The sequence below is a fragment of the Mandrillus leucophaeus genome, unplaced genomic scaffold, assembly GCF_000951045.1.
Source record: "Mandrillus leucophaeus isolate KB7577 unplaced genomic scaffold, Mleu.le_1.0 Scaffold15, whole genome shotgun sequence".
NCBI classification, from domain to species: Eukaryota; Metazoa; Chordata; class Mammalia; order Primates; family Cercopithecidae; genus Mandrillus; species Mandrillus leucophaeus.
The window spans coordinates 3,593,051-3,607,496 of NW_012101476.1; the positions used below are offsets into that span (position 1 = coordinate 3,593,051).

Here is a 14,446-nt window from a genome sequence, read left to right on the forward strand (position 1 = left end):
GTCATAGATTTAGGTCCCAAGTCAAACCCTTGCTCAGGTGGGAAACCTATGCACCTGGTTTTGGTCTGTGATCTCTCCTGGAAGCCGAGCGTCATTTGCAAGTGTGTCTGTAGGAGGTGTTGCTTTTTTTGTGGTGGTTGTTGAGGCAGAGTCTTGCTCTATTGCCCCAGAGCTGGAGTGCAGTGGCACTATCTTGGCTCACTGCAACCTCCACCTCCCGGGTTCAAGCAATTCTCCTGCCTCAGCCTCCCAAGTATCTGGGATTACAGGCACGTGCCACTGCACCTGGCTAATTTTTGTATTTTTAGTAGAGATGGGGTTTCACCATATTGGCCAGGCTGGTCTTGAATTTCTGACCTCAGGTGATTCACCTGCCTCAGCCTCCCAGTTTTGGGATTATAGGCAGGAGCCACCACCCAGCCAGGAGGAGGTGCTCTTAATGCGTAGGACGTGTCCACTGCCTCCCGCCTCCTCTCCCCAGTGTTTTCATCCTCAGGTTGAGCCTGGAGTCTGGGTTTCACAGAAACGTGGATAACAATGACATCGGTTATAGAAATAGGAGGCACCTACTCTATGTCCATCAACGTGAGCATATAAAAACGGTTGCTTTTTTTTTCTTTTCTTAGACAGTTTGCAGTATAGCTGGGGAGATAAAACATACCAGTCTCTGTAAAGATTAAATTTATTTAAATCACATAAGATTATTCAAAGCCATAGGCATGATTACGTCTCTATAGAATCAAGAAGATTTTCTGCGTGGAGAATATCTCATGGAGATTTGAAATGTGTTGCCTCTCCTGAGCAGCCAGGATGAACTCCGCCTAGGAGGAGGTTTTGGATAAGGGTCAGGCTGGTGTCCTTCTTTCCTGCCTCCGTGGGTTGTCACCTTCTGCTATGTCAGGGGGGTCGCTTGCTTAAGATGTTGTAAGGAGCACCCCAAACGCCAGGCTTCCTGCCATAGCTGGCCCGCTACAGGGCTCACCAGCCTTGCACCGAGGTCAGCACCTCAGTCACTCCGCATTTTGTCTTTCACCACGAAAGCATGGCTTTTAATGTAGGCCAAATGCTGTGACACCAGTATCAAGTCACAGAAGCAGCTGGTCTGCTGCCTGCTGAAGCTGAGAGGCAGTGTGGGGTTGGGGTCAGAGGGGAGGGCGGGCTCCTGGGCGCTGCCCACGGGCCTCACTCCTCTGCCTCCACTCACGCGGGCTCGTGTGACCAGATGGGTTTTCTCTTCTGGAGGAAGGCCGTGATGCCCTCCTGCCCGTCCCGCAGGGCCAGGTTGTCCACCATGGCCTGGGAGGTGAGGTAGTAAGCCGTCCCCAGGTCCTGGGGCAGCTGCTTGTAGAAGGTGGCTTTGCCCAGGGACACCACCGGGCGGCTCAGTGACGCGATCTTCCGCGCGATCCGCATGGTCTCCTCCTGCAGCTCTGCCTCTGGCACCACTTTGCTGAGCAGCCCGTGGAGCAGGGCCTGCTGGGCAGAAATGGGCTCCCCAGTAAAGAGCATCTCCAAGGCCACCTACGGGGAGACACGGGAGGTCACTGAGGTGCTCTCCTGTGACCCGCCCCCCCGACCTGAGTCCCACCTCGGCTCAATGACCTGCTTCCTCAAACACCACATCACCTGCCAGCCCTGATGTCTTCAGTGCCCTCACTCCTGCCCGGGAGGAGAGCAGATCTTTCCAAGAGCGAAGAAACCACACCAGCCCCAGGGGCAGTGACTGTCCCGTGTTGTCTTGCTCCTGCACAGATCTGGTCACTGAGCCCTGCCACGGCTGGGGATGTCGTCTACCTCTTTTGAAGGCCAAGCACAGGATGGAATCCACATCAGCTGGGATGACCCACAGACACTGCAGCGTGGGGGTTGGGGGTGCGGAGTGGGGGGTCCAGTACCTCTCAGAACCCACTGGGGCCACTTCCCACAAGCACTCACGGGGCTGCCACCTCGGCTTGATTGGAAAGAGCAGCCCCGGCCTCCTGGAGAAACGAGGATTTACAGACAACGTCTTCAGGGACCAGATGTAGAGCCCAGTGTGGTTTTAACTCACCAATGGGTAAGAAGTGGCAAGGAGAGGATGCCCTCTCCCTCCTACAACTCTCCCCTGAGGTTCCAGGGCTAGTGAAGAGCGGGGAGCCCAGCTCCCTCCCTCCCCTCTGTGTCCTCTGCTTCACAGCCACTGCACCAACCAATTCAGTCACGCTACCAAGCCGACTCCTCTAAAGTCAAATTTACAATGGAAAAGAGGGATCCCCAGGGGCACAAGGACACACAGGCAGGGGGCCTTCCCTCCCCCACCCCTCACTCAGGCTCTCACAATCCTGGTGGCATCCCTGATGTGCCTCAAACACGCCCGTGCGCAGTCACCTCAGGGTCCTCGGACTCGCTGGTCCCTCTGCCTGGAGTGACTTTTCCCTGGCTGTTCTCCTGGCACACGCCCTCATCGCAGGCCTCTAGTCCTGCGTCCCCTGTCACTGAGGTCTTCCATGGCCGCCCTGCTCCAAGTGTAAAACAAACTCTGAAGCGACCCCGCCTGGTTACATTTTAAATCATTTGCGCTTCTCTCCATTTAACACCCTATGTATTTCATGTTTGTTTATAGTACATGTCCTTTGTAACACGTAAACTCCAGGAGGACAGGATTTCTTTTTTTCCCCAAGATGGCGTCTCACTATATTACGCAGGCTGGTCGTGAACTCCTGGGCACAAGTGACCCTCCAGCCTTGGCCTCTCAAAGTGCTAGGATTACAGGCATGAGCCACCATGCCTGGCCATTTTTTTAGTCTTCTGTTGATTTCTGTGTCTCCAGCACTGGAAGACTATCTTGCACATAGCAAGCAACCTATTCAATATTTATGAAGGAGGGAAGGGAGGGAAGAAGAGAGGGAGGAAGGCAGGTGGGCAGGAAAATAGAGTATAGCACAAGTGGCAGGCTGGTTCCTTTGAGAAGAGGGCAAGCAGGTGATACAGCTTCTAGCTGGCTCTGGCTGGCTCTTAGGACCTGGCCTCCATGCTGTGAGGAAGCCCAAGCCACACTGAGAGGCCAGGTGCAGTGTGCTGCCAACCACCCTTTGGGGGGCCCAGCTCAGAGGCAGCCTCCACAGCCAGACATGTGAGCAAGCAGCCTTCAGATAAGTCCCCAGCTGAGGCTGCTGACCCTGTGGAGCAGAGAGAATCCTTCCTCACTGAGCCCTGTCCAAACTGCAAATTCTGTTGTCTTTTGCTATGATACTGTGGGTGACCTGTTGCCTGGTAATGGATAGCTGCACTAGCTGGAGACAGACACAGGAGAGGCATCAGCATGTAGAGTGGGGTTTCTCAACCCTGGTGGTACTGACGTTCGGATAACTTTTTTTGGGTGGGGGGCTGGGGGCTGTCCTGTGTATTGCAGGACGTTCTGCAGCATCCTTGACCTCCACCCTCTAGTTATCAGTAGTACCCATGCCCCCACACCAAGCTGTGACAATCAAGAATGTCTCCAGGTATCGCCACATATCCCTGGGCCAATACTGCTCTCAGTTTAGAACCATGGATCTAGAAGGTTTTTAAGTCATAGGACTAGATTGGATCCCCCTGGATTGAGCTTGGATAAAGGAGAGACCAGAAGCCTGGCCTGAGGCCCCTCCTGCCACCATGGGTGGAGATGGAGCCCACAGGCACTGGGCTGGCAGCCAGGGACGGGTGATGCAGAGCCTCCTTGTCTCCTCTGTAAAGTTAAAGGCATGGACTAAATCGCCACCTGTTTTGGAACTGTACTGATTTTACGTTGGAGGGAGCAGGAATGTGACAGCTATGGGGGTTTCAGGGCAGACCATTTTTAGTTGACCAGGAAGAGCACTTCACGCCAAAGTGTGTCTGAAGCCCTGGTTGAACCAGGAGCTAAAAAGCAGATCCTGTTGTGAACAGCTGTGAAATAGGACCCTGCTGAAGACACCTAGCGGGTCACAGCATGGGGCCAGGAAGGTGCTCTGCTCCATCTCTGCCCCTGAACCGCGTGTCAGCTGGGATCAGAAGCCAAGGTGGAGACGGTGTCACGGCTCCTCCCAGCCACTTTCCCTTTACTGATACAGGTGGCCCTTGGGGAACTCACAGGGACCAAATGTCAGGAAGTGGCCAAGCCTGAAAAACTGATGCAACATGAAAAAACAACAAAAGCCACCCAAGTCAACCTTATCGATCCCTTTGTCACTTGCAATGATCAAGTCCTAGGTGACTTTCAGAGTTGTTAAGAATGGAGTCAGAGCTGGAAGGAGGAAAGAGTAAATCCAAAGTAGTAAATGATCCTTCCCGGCCGGCTCAGCAGATGGACACGTATTCATCCCAGGTGGGGGGCTTGCGGCCTGGGCTGGCGGTGTGTGGGTGCAGACCTGCATGGAATTCCAAATGCCCCAGATGTTTTGGGGCCAAGTCCTTTGGAGTTCAAGCTTCACAGGCGGGGCCTGGTCCCAGGCCTGCTGGGCACTGGTCCTCCTGGGACCCCCGAGCAAGCCATTTCTCACCTCTCACTTCCGCAGCCAGCAGGCTCAGGTACAAATGACTGTCACCAAGGGACACAGTGAAGAAGCCACTAACTAATGACAGCAGGGCACACTGTCACATTGAGTACAACGGAAAGGCTGGGGAAAAAATGGTCCATCTGAGCCAGACATAAATCAGGGAAGTCACCATGAAGATTTTGCTTGCAGAAGAAAAGCTCAGGGACCTGGTTTGAGCTCAGGGGACCTGGCTGAGCCAGATGTACCTGAGTTCCAACCCCAGCTCTGGCACTTACTAACCACAAGATCTTCAACTATTTAATGCCTTGGAGTTTGTTTCATCTGGAAAACAAAAATGAGCGCCTCCTGCAGTATTGCAAGGATTACAGATAGCAGGTGCGAGGCTTGTATAATAACAGTCCTGGGCACTCAGTAGGCACCTAGTGAATGCAATGCCTATTTTTAACACACTTAGGCCAACTACAGATGGTTCATGATCTCTAATGCTGGCTTTTAAATGGTCACCCCAGCCTTGGAATGGGGGCGATTAAATCAGAGGGGTCTGCTGGATCTCATAGGCCACCCAAGTGGCAAGAATCGTGTGCTACAGCCCACAGGGGACTCTCCCCACGTCATGCCCCTTTGCATGGGTGTGGTGTCTTAGTCCATTCAGCCTGCTGGAACACAGCACCATAGCTCAGTGGCTTATGAACAACAGACATTTATATCTCACAGTTCTGGAGGCTGCGAAGTCCAAGGTGAGGGTGCCAGCTCCGCGACTGCTGAGGACCTGCTTCCTGGTTCATAAACGGGGCCTTCTAGCTGTGTCCTCACATGCAGAAAAAGGGTTAAGGCAGCTCTCTGGGGCTGTTTTTCTGTTTTTTGTTGCTTTTTTTTTTGAGATGGAGGTTCGCTCTTGTTGCCCAGGCTGGAGTGCGATGGCACGATCTCGGCTCATTGCTACCTCCGCCTCCCAGGTTCAAGGGATTCTCCTGCTTCAACCTCCCAAGTAGCTGGGATTACAGGCATGCGCCACCATACCCAGCTAATTTTTGTATTTTTAGTAGAGACGGGGCTTCGCCATGTTGGCCAGGTTGGTCTCGAACTCCTGACCTCAGGTGATCCACCCGCCTCGGCCTCCCACAGTGCTGGGATTACAGGCATGAGACACCACGCCCAGACTGGGGCTGTGTTTACAAAGTCACTGATCCCATTCACAAGGGCTCCATGCTCATGATCTCATCACCCCCAAAGGCCCCACCTTCCAACACCATCACCTTGGGGGTGAGGATTCAACACAGGAATTTGGGGAGGACACAGCGTTGAGACCACAGCACACGGCATCTGTCTCCCAGGGACTACCAGCAGCAGGGTGAAGAGCTGCAGGAGGAGCACTATGGAAAGAGTCAGGCCTGAGCAGAGCCCATGGGGTTCTTGTGCACACACACACGCACATGCATTCGCACTGGCGCCAAGGCACTGGCAGGGTCTGTCCCTGGGGCTGCCACGTGGCCGGGCTCTGAGGGAAGCACACTGGAGTAAGGACACGAGGCCCTGAAACTCCCAGGCCCTCTTGCAAACTGGGTGTGGAACTGTGCTTCCTCTAAAACTGCACTCCCAACCTCTGGCCACACAAATCACTGCTAAAACACAGCCCGTCTGGGGCAGGCTGGAGACCCAGCCTTTCTCCCAGGCTCTCTAACATCTGCACCAGTTTGAGTAGCAGGCTTTAACCATCTTTCCAGCTTAGAAACCCCACTCTGTTCTCATTAGCTGATTGGAAATCAGAGTCTGCCTGCCTCAGGAAAATGATTGTTCTGGGAGGAAGGGCTTCTCATTTCCCACGTGCTCTCCAGTGAGGCCGGCTGCTTGAGCCACTGGCTCCGGGTCTGAGCAAGGCCAGCTCTGCCTGGGAACGGAGCAGCTGCGCCAGGCAGGGTGTTTTATAGGGTGCCGGGAACATGCATTATTTAGATCATGCCCAAGGAGAGAAGCTCTTTACAAATGGGGACTATTATTCATGTCCAGGCTTGGTCTGGAATGAAGAGACAGGCTTGATTCCATTGTTTCTGCCCGTCTCCAGCACAGTCAAGCAGGTCCCTTGGCAGCCGGGAGAGGGCACTAGTGACCCACACATGTTGTCTTAGCCAGCGTGAGACAAGCCCAACTTGTCCAGGCCAGTTTGCAAAAGTACCTGCTAGCTTCCCTGTAGGTGTACGAGGGACACGCACCCACCCCCAAAATACTCGGTGGGCCTGTGCACGGATGTCCACGGATGGGTTCACACGCACGCGATTGGCAAAGACAACGGGCAGGTGGTTTGGGTCAGGTTTATTAGATTGTTATGAATCCCAGTTTCTCCTCCTAAAGCAGGCCCACACAATGAGACCTGCAAATCCAGAAACCTAACAAAGGCCTTAAGTTCCAAAAGACTTTTTCTTTCTACAAAATTCCCTTCATCAGTACTGTGATTTCTGCTTTTCAGTGCTGACCCCAAACCACGTTCCTGAGTCATGGCTCCGAGTGGCCCAGCATTAATAAGCCCAGCGGGCAAGGACTTGTTGACAGAACCCTGAACCGCTTTCAGGCACCTGATTAGAAAAAACTGGCAAGTCTCCACTCGAGTGATTTAGAGGCCTTCTGGGGGGTCAGAACATGAGAACAGAGACCAGGAACCCGAGTAGGGCCGTCCGGAGATTTTTTGCCCCATTTTCTGAGGTCTGTCCTTGGGAGGTAAAAGCTACTTTGGTTCATCTAACTGGGCGATTATGAAATGGGGTTTCTGAAGACTGGACTTCCTTGGAACTTAAGGCCTCTTTTTTGTCATATTTTCCCCTTTCTCTTCTCAAAAACTTTAAATTTTATCAATTGAAAACTTGATAAATATAGTCTAGCATTAAGTTTCTAGGGATCAAATCTATTAAGCCTTGATTTCAAAAGTTTAAGAGAGAATGGGTTCTTATCCAGACAGTAGGGCTGACTTCAAGGTTTCAAGTGCTTTACTGTGGAACCTTCCAGCATGTCAGGTGTTGAAGAGGACAAGCAGCTGTCAGCACAGCTGTCTTTTATTAAACAAAGGCCTTGTGATTTGATTTGCACAGTTATAAGGTAGTTTGTGAACAAGCTCTGACAGTCAATTTGTAATATACAAAGTAGAGTCTTAAGAAATAGTTACTGAATGGGCCAGGTGCGGTGGCTCACACCTGTAATTCCAGCATTTTGGGAGGCCGAGGGGGACGGATCACTTGAGGTCAGGAGTTTGAGGCCAGCCTGGCCAACATGGTGAAACACCATCTCTACTAAAAATACAAACTTAGCCGGGCATGGTGGCACGTGCCTGTAATCCCAGTTACTATAGAGGCTGAGGCAGGAGAATCCCTTGAACATTGCAGTGAGCTGAGATTGCGCCACTGTACTCCAGCCTGGGTGACAGAGCGAGACTCCGTCTCAAAAAAAAAAAAAAAATTACTGAATGAGTTTAAGGTAAGTGTCGATCTTGATAGAGTCGAAAACATCCTCTTAGTCTGAAGACACTTTAGCCAGCCGTCACCTACTGTAGTGCAGAGCCCACTTCCAGCCCACTGTCCTAAGCGTGTGTGTTCACAGGTATCTGTCTTCTTCACAATTTCCCCACAAACACACATTTCTGCAAAAACTAACAAAGGGGCACTGCAAAAGAAAGGAATACTTCCCTAAACTTCTTGGTCCTACTACTGGATTTCCCTTGGATCTTATTTCTCTTGCGTCGAAGGCATGTGGGCAACTGCTAATTTTCATAGTTGATGCTAAAGTAGATCATATACATTAGAAAGCAATAGCTTCTTTACTTGGTGTGGTCTAAGACTCTGCCCCCCTTTTTACAGATTTCCAATTAAGAACAAGGAGGCACTTTTTCTGCAACAAGAACATTGTTGGTTTACACTTAAGGAAGGTTTAGGAAATATTATTTTATGATGTTATAGGAAGGAAGAAAGTTTTGTGATGGAAACAGACTTCACTGTAGTTAACAAAACCACTTTGCAACACGGCTCCTCCTTGGGCAGATTCAACACACCACGCACAGGAGATTCATGTTCTTGAAATGCAACCGTTGTAAACCCAAGACACTCCAAAAATCACCTACTCTAAATCCGTTCTGGAACAAGACGACTGTTGACGAAGAGTGAGCCAGCGACACTACTATCCTAGGCTCCTGATACTGGCATTATGTCAGCATGCTATTCTATCTCACGGGCAACCATTCAGTGCAACAAAACTGAGTCTCAATTGCATTTCAAATAAGATTACAAAATATGTGCCATTAGGAAGACAAACAAAACCAATCGGCAAACCTCCCCAGTGGTACTGAGGGTACACATGATGGAAATACAGTGATTTCACAAATTGACGCCCTGCGTCAGAAGCTACTGAGGACCAGGCAGGCGGTCGGCTCTTCCCTCCCTGCCATTAGAGGGAAAGTCATGGCCCATCTAGCCAGAGGCGCTCTGGGCAGAATGTCCTGATATGAAAGGCACTTTTAACAAGCGGATCTTGAATCATCGCATGCATTGGAGGAGGAACTCCAGAGAAGGCTGGGAGGCAGAGGTGGGTGGGGGAAGTTAAATTACCTTTCTAGGCACTGCTCTTGCCAAGGCAACCCCAGGGGTAGAACAGAAGAGCCCGATGTTCACCCCAGGAGTGGCAAAAGAGGACTTGTCGCTGGCCACGGCAATGTCGCAGCTGGCAACCAGTTGACAGCCGGCGGCTGTGGCCAGGCCATTGACCATGGCAATGACGGGGACAGGATGGTTCCGGATGAGCATCATGACCTGCGGGACAAACACACCCACTTCACTTCCACCCAGAGGGAGGCACGACATTAATGTCTATCTTTTTTTTTTTTTTTTTTTAGACAGAGTCTCACTCTGTTGCCCAGGAAGGAGTGCAGTGGTGAGATCTTGGCTCACTGCAACCTCCTCCTCCCAGGTTCAAGCGATCCTCCTGCCTCAGTCTCCTGAGTATCTGGGACTACAGGCATGGGCCACCACACCCAGCTAAATTTTTTTGGTACTTTTAGTAAAGATGGGGTTTTACTATGTTGGCCAGGCTGGTCTGGAATTCCTGACCTCAAGTGATCCACCCACCTTGGCCTCCCAAAGTGCTCAGATTACAGGCCAGTGAGCCACCATGCCTAGCCAACGCCTATCCTTTTATATGACTTTCCTGTTTCCAGAGCACTTTTCATATGCGTGAGTTTATCAGATTCTATGGAAAAAGGGTCAAAAAAGGCACAGAGAGCACTAACTCCTATTAAATATCTACTCTGAACCAGGCAGTGTCATTTGGTCTTTCTGAGAGCCTCATGGAGACAGAGCCCTATTGTACAACAAGGACACTAAGCTTGGTGGGGGCTGCTGCAGGGGGTGGCCCCAAGCTTAGCTCTTGAGAAGTGACAGACTCCCACCTGCCTTCCTGGCAAACGCGCTGAAGAATAGTGTGGATTTTTATCTCTGGGGAACAAATCAAACCCTTCAGAGACAGTTCTGTTTCCACCGTGCCTGTGTGAGGCTCTTGTGTTAAAAGTCTGAAGCTGGTATTTGGTGCTTCCTTGAAAAATTAAGGTGGAAAGGACCCTTGAAGGCAGTTTTCTTAATAATTACTTCTCAAATTACCACCATGAAGACTCTCTCAATTCTATTAAAATGGGGGCGGGGGGACTCTGCTGTCATCAAAGTAAACAAAATTCCTAAAATAGAGCCATTGGCACAGAGAGGAGAGACAGAAATGTGCTAATACGACCCCTCCAACCAATACATTTCCAGAACTTTAACTTATTTTTGCAGCTTATGTTTTCATGCCACAGAGTGTGTTGCTATGGTAACTGCAATTTCTAAAGTGCTGCTCTTTGAACCTTGGCAGGGAGAGAGGATGGGAATGAAATTTGGGTTACTTTCCCCAAGGCAGGTATTCAAAGACAAACGACCTTCATTGATTTGAAGATTCTGTCTAAGAAGCTTATCTTTTATATCCATAAACATTTGATATTCGTTAGCTTTCTTCTAAAATAACCAATTATATGTTTAAGGCTATGGTATCCTATCCTATAGTAGTGCTTTTTGACTTTTTTGGGGGGAGGTCTCCTTTATAGAACCTGATAAACACTAATAACATTCCCTAGGATAAATGAGGAAATGCATCCTCCTCAGAAGAACACAGGTGGGTGGATCACCTGAGGTCAGGAGTTTGAGACCAGCCTGGCCAACATCATGAAACCCTGTCTCTACTAAAAAAAAAAATACAAAAATTAGCTGGGCGTGGTGGCGTGTGCCGGTAATCCCAGTCTACTTGGGAGGCTGAGGCAGGAGAATTGCTTGAACTTGGGAAGTGGAGGTTGCAGTGAGCTGAGATTGTGCCATTGCACTCCAGCCTGGGTGACACAGCGAGACTCTGTCTCAAAAAAAAAAAAAAAAAAAAAAAAAAAAAAAAGAAGAAGAGGAAGAAGAAGAATGCACAGATAAGTAAACACCTGTACACAACACTGTTCGCGGATTTAGGGGGTTCATGCACTGTAGGGCGAGGCTGGGGATGGGCCAGCGAGTGCTCATTACCAGCGAACTGGAATGAATAACAAGGGGAAGAACTCCCAGGAACTTCTAAAGTCTTGCTGCAAAGAAAGAAAAGATTTTGTTTTTGTTCTGAGCGTTGCTGCACCACCCAAGGAACTGAAGTTACTGATGAAAAGCCAATTGACTGGGATTAGAGTTGAACAGTCTACCTGTCCCGTCCACCATCTGTGAATGGCTAGGATTTCATAAAACTTGGCAGAAAAATAGGTAATACAGTATATATTCAGCATAAAAAACACATATAATTATTAATATTATTTTTTTGAAACAGAGACTTGCTCTGTCACCCAAGCTGGAGTGCGGTGGCGCGATCCTGGCTCACTGCAACCTCCACCTCCTGGGTTCAAGTGACTCTCCTGCCTCAGCCTCCCGAGTACCTGGGGTTATAAGTGTGCACCACCATACCCAGCTAACTTTTTTGTATTTTTAGTAGAGACAGAGTTTCACCATGTTGGCCAGGCTGGTCTCAAACTCCTGACCTCAAGTGATCCGCCCGCCTCGGCCTCCCAAAGTGCTGGGATTACAGATGTGAGTCACCGTGTCCGGCCTAAAAATGCATATTCACCTTTGATCTAGGAATTCTACTTCTAAGAAATAATGTGAAATAGGTAAAAAGCTCTATGCCAAAGATGCTCACCAAATCATTATAATAGTAAAAAAAAACTATAAATAATATAAATATACAAAATAAATAAATGGCAATGGAAACTAAACTACATCCATTGACTAAGATGCTGTGTTCTCACTGAAATGAAAATTTCCAAGAGAAACACCAGCATAGCAGTCTGGAGCTTATGCCGTGGTCTGAAACCAGGCTGCCAGGGTTTGCCGCTCAGTCTGTCACTTACTGACTGTGTAATCCTGGACAAGTCATTTAATCTCTCAGTTTTCACATCTGTAAAATGGGCATGGTAATAGCACCATCCTTATAGAACATGACAGTTACATAAATTAACATATCTAAAGTACTTAAAATATTACCTGGCATATAGTAAGCATTCAATGCTATAATCATATTATATAATTTTATACTGTAATCTCACCTATATATGATTAGGAAAACAGGTTCACATGAAAAAATGATCTAAAAGGAAATATAGCAAAATATTAATCACAGTTCTCTCTGGGAGGTATGAATATGGTATAACATAGGTAATCTTTTATTTTTCCAGACTTTCAAAACTGTTTATAAGTACTTATTACTTTCATGATTAAGACTGTGTTAGGCCAGGCACTGTGGCTCATGCCTATAATCCTAGCACTTTGGGAGGCCAAGGTGGGCGGATCATTTTGAGGTCAGGAGTTTGAGACTAGCCTGGTCAACATGGTGCAACCCCGTTTCTACTAAAAAAAAAAATAAAACCAAAAAAAGTTAGCCAGGCATGGTGGCGCATGCCTGTAGTCCCAGCTACATGGGAGGCTGAGGCAGGAGAATTGCTTGAACCTGGGAGGCAGAGGTTGCAGTGAGCCGAGATCGGGCCACTGCACTCCAGCCTGGGCGATAGAGCGAGATTCTGTCTCAAGAAGAAAAAAAAAAAAAAAAAAGACTATTTAAAATATAAAGTTAGAGAGAAGTTCAGAAAAGACAAAGGGAATTTAAATAATCAACAGGCTAGAATAATCAAACACTTGATAGTCAAGAACTGATTATACCTATTTGACCTTCCTGAATTAGGTACTGTTTTGGGTCTGCTGACCCCAAAATGTGACATAAATAGAACTCTGCCCTAACCTCCTTTAACGGCATCGCTAAGGGTTTCGCGTTATTTCCCAAAGCAAGAAACCTTGTCCCATTGTCATGTGAGTGACAGGGTATGAGAGCAAAGAGCAGACTCTTCTCCTGAACTAGAGTTCCGTCTCCAAACTTCAACAGGATATAAGCAGAGAGACAAAGAAGAAGTCTCTAATATGAGCGCCATGGAAGGTCATTTTCACTCTTCCAGAGTCAAGTTCTTCTCATTCTCATTCTACTCATTCTTAATTTGCCCTGCTCCTGGTCTGTATATAATTAACTATCATGCAGTACTTGTAGTCTGTAACAAATTGGTATAGTTTTTAGATGCTTAGCTAATTCAGATACCTCTATCCTCCTTTCTAAAATCAAATTTTCTCATGCATGAACTGAACAATGAAATATCTAGCTCATTCTGTTCCAATCTACCTGTTGATTTCACTTGGAAATTGAAATCTTGCACAAGTCCATGGCACTCATATTTAGCCAACACAATGTGATTTTCTTAGAAATGGTTTAAAGAAATCAATACACTTTCAGTCCTATTTTACTACTTTGGGGTAGGCCCTGTTTATGCACTGAGTCTTTTTCAGGAAGTCAGAGGCCTCCAAGGGTTAGGGGCTTCCAAGAAATCTGGGCTTTATCCTCTGAAGAAGGCCTGCTCCCCTGTGGCCCATGGCTATGCTGTTTAGATCCCAGTTCATGAAGTTGCCAGAGCAGAGTGATAAAAGCAGACCCTTAGGGAGGATAACAGGGCTTTACTGGTTCTCTTTGATGCTTTTCAACTTCAGCCAAACATACTGGGTACTGGTAGAAAAAAACTTTTACAGCACCAAGCCTTGGCAAACCTAAGAGTGGAATGTTACATAAACATCATTAATGTAGGAAACAAAAGAGCCAGGTCTCGGCTCTAACTTGCTCCCACTTCCCCATGAAGCTTCAAGTAAAATGCTTTTCCTGTTTGTCCTTCCATGGAGTGAGAAAAATAGAACCTGATCTCTTTATGGGTTTCTGGAAGGGCAAGGAAAACAAATGGGGATGTCTTAATCATCTTCCCATTCACATCGCTGTTGCTCACTTGTGTCTTATATCATTAAACATCTGTGAAATCATTAATGACCAAATACATGAATGAATAAGTCGATGAATGAATAAAAAATTAGGTTAAACTATCTTAGAGGCAGGTTATGAAGCCGTTTTATATGTGTTGTTTCCCAAACAGATTTTCAGTTTCCGTTCGGCAGAAAGCAATTTTTTCTTATGTTTCCCTCAATGCCTTGCAGGTATTATAATAGGTGCTCAATAAACGGTCATTAGATGAACAATGTATTACTTAAAGCTGGATTCTCTATTCAATTTTTCATTACCCAAGGGGTTGATTTCATGCATTTATAAATCATCCAAAACTTTTTGTACCTCTTCTTCCTCTGTGGCTGTTGGTATTTTTCCTCCTTAATATGGTGAAAAAGGCAGAAAAGAAGCAACAACAAAGAGGTTAATTTTCCTACTTAGAGGTGGTGATTATAAAGGCTGGTTGAAAGAAGCATTTGAAAACAATTTAAAAAACCATTATTGTTATTCCACTTATTAATGTTCTTTCCCATTTAACAGAGTTGTTTTAGTTTAAATTTTTT

The 14,446-nt window shown here is 47.8% G+C and overlaps 1 protein-coding gene across 1 annotated transcript in view; it reads right to left on the minus strand.

Moving 5' to 3' along the window:
• Positions 1-664: 664 nt before the first annotated feature.
• ECHDC3 (enoyl CoA hydratase domain containing 3) overlaps positions 665-14,446 on the minus strand; it is a 27,102-nt gene continuing 13,320 nt past the window's right edge. The window contains exons 4-5 of the mRNA XM_011974945.1: positions 9,083-9,283; positions 665-1,521 (exon numbers count right to left, since the gene is read on the minus strand). Coding sequence (XP_011830335.1) covers positions 1,201-1,521; positions 9,083-9,283 — 522 coding nt within the window. The 3' untranslated portion in view covers positions 665-1,200. The remainder of the gene's footprint in view (positions 1,522-9,082; positions 9,284-14,446) is intronic.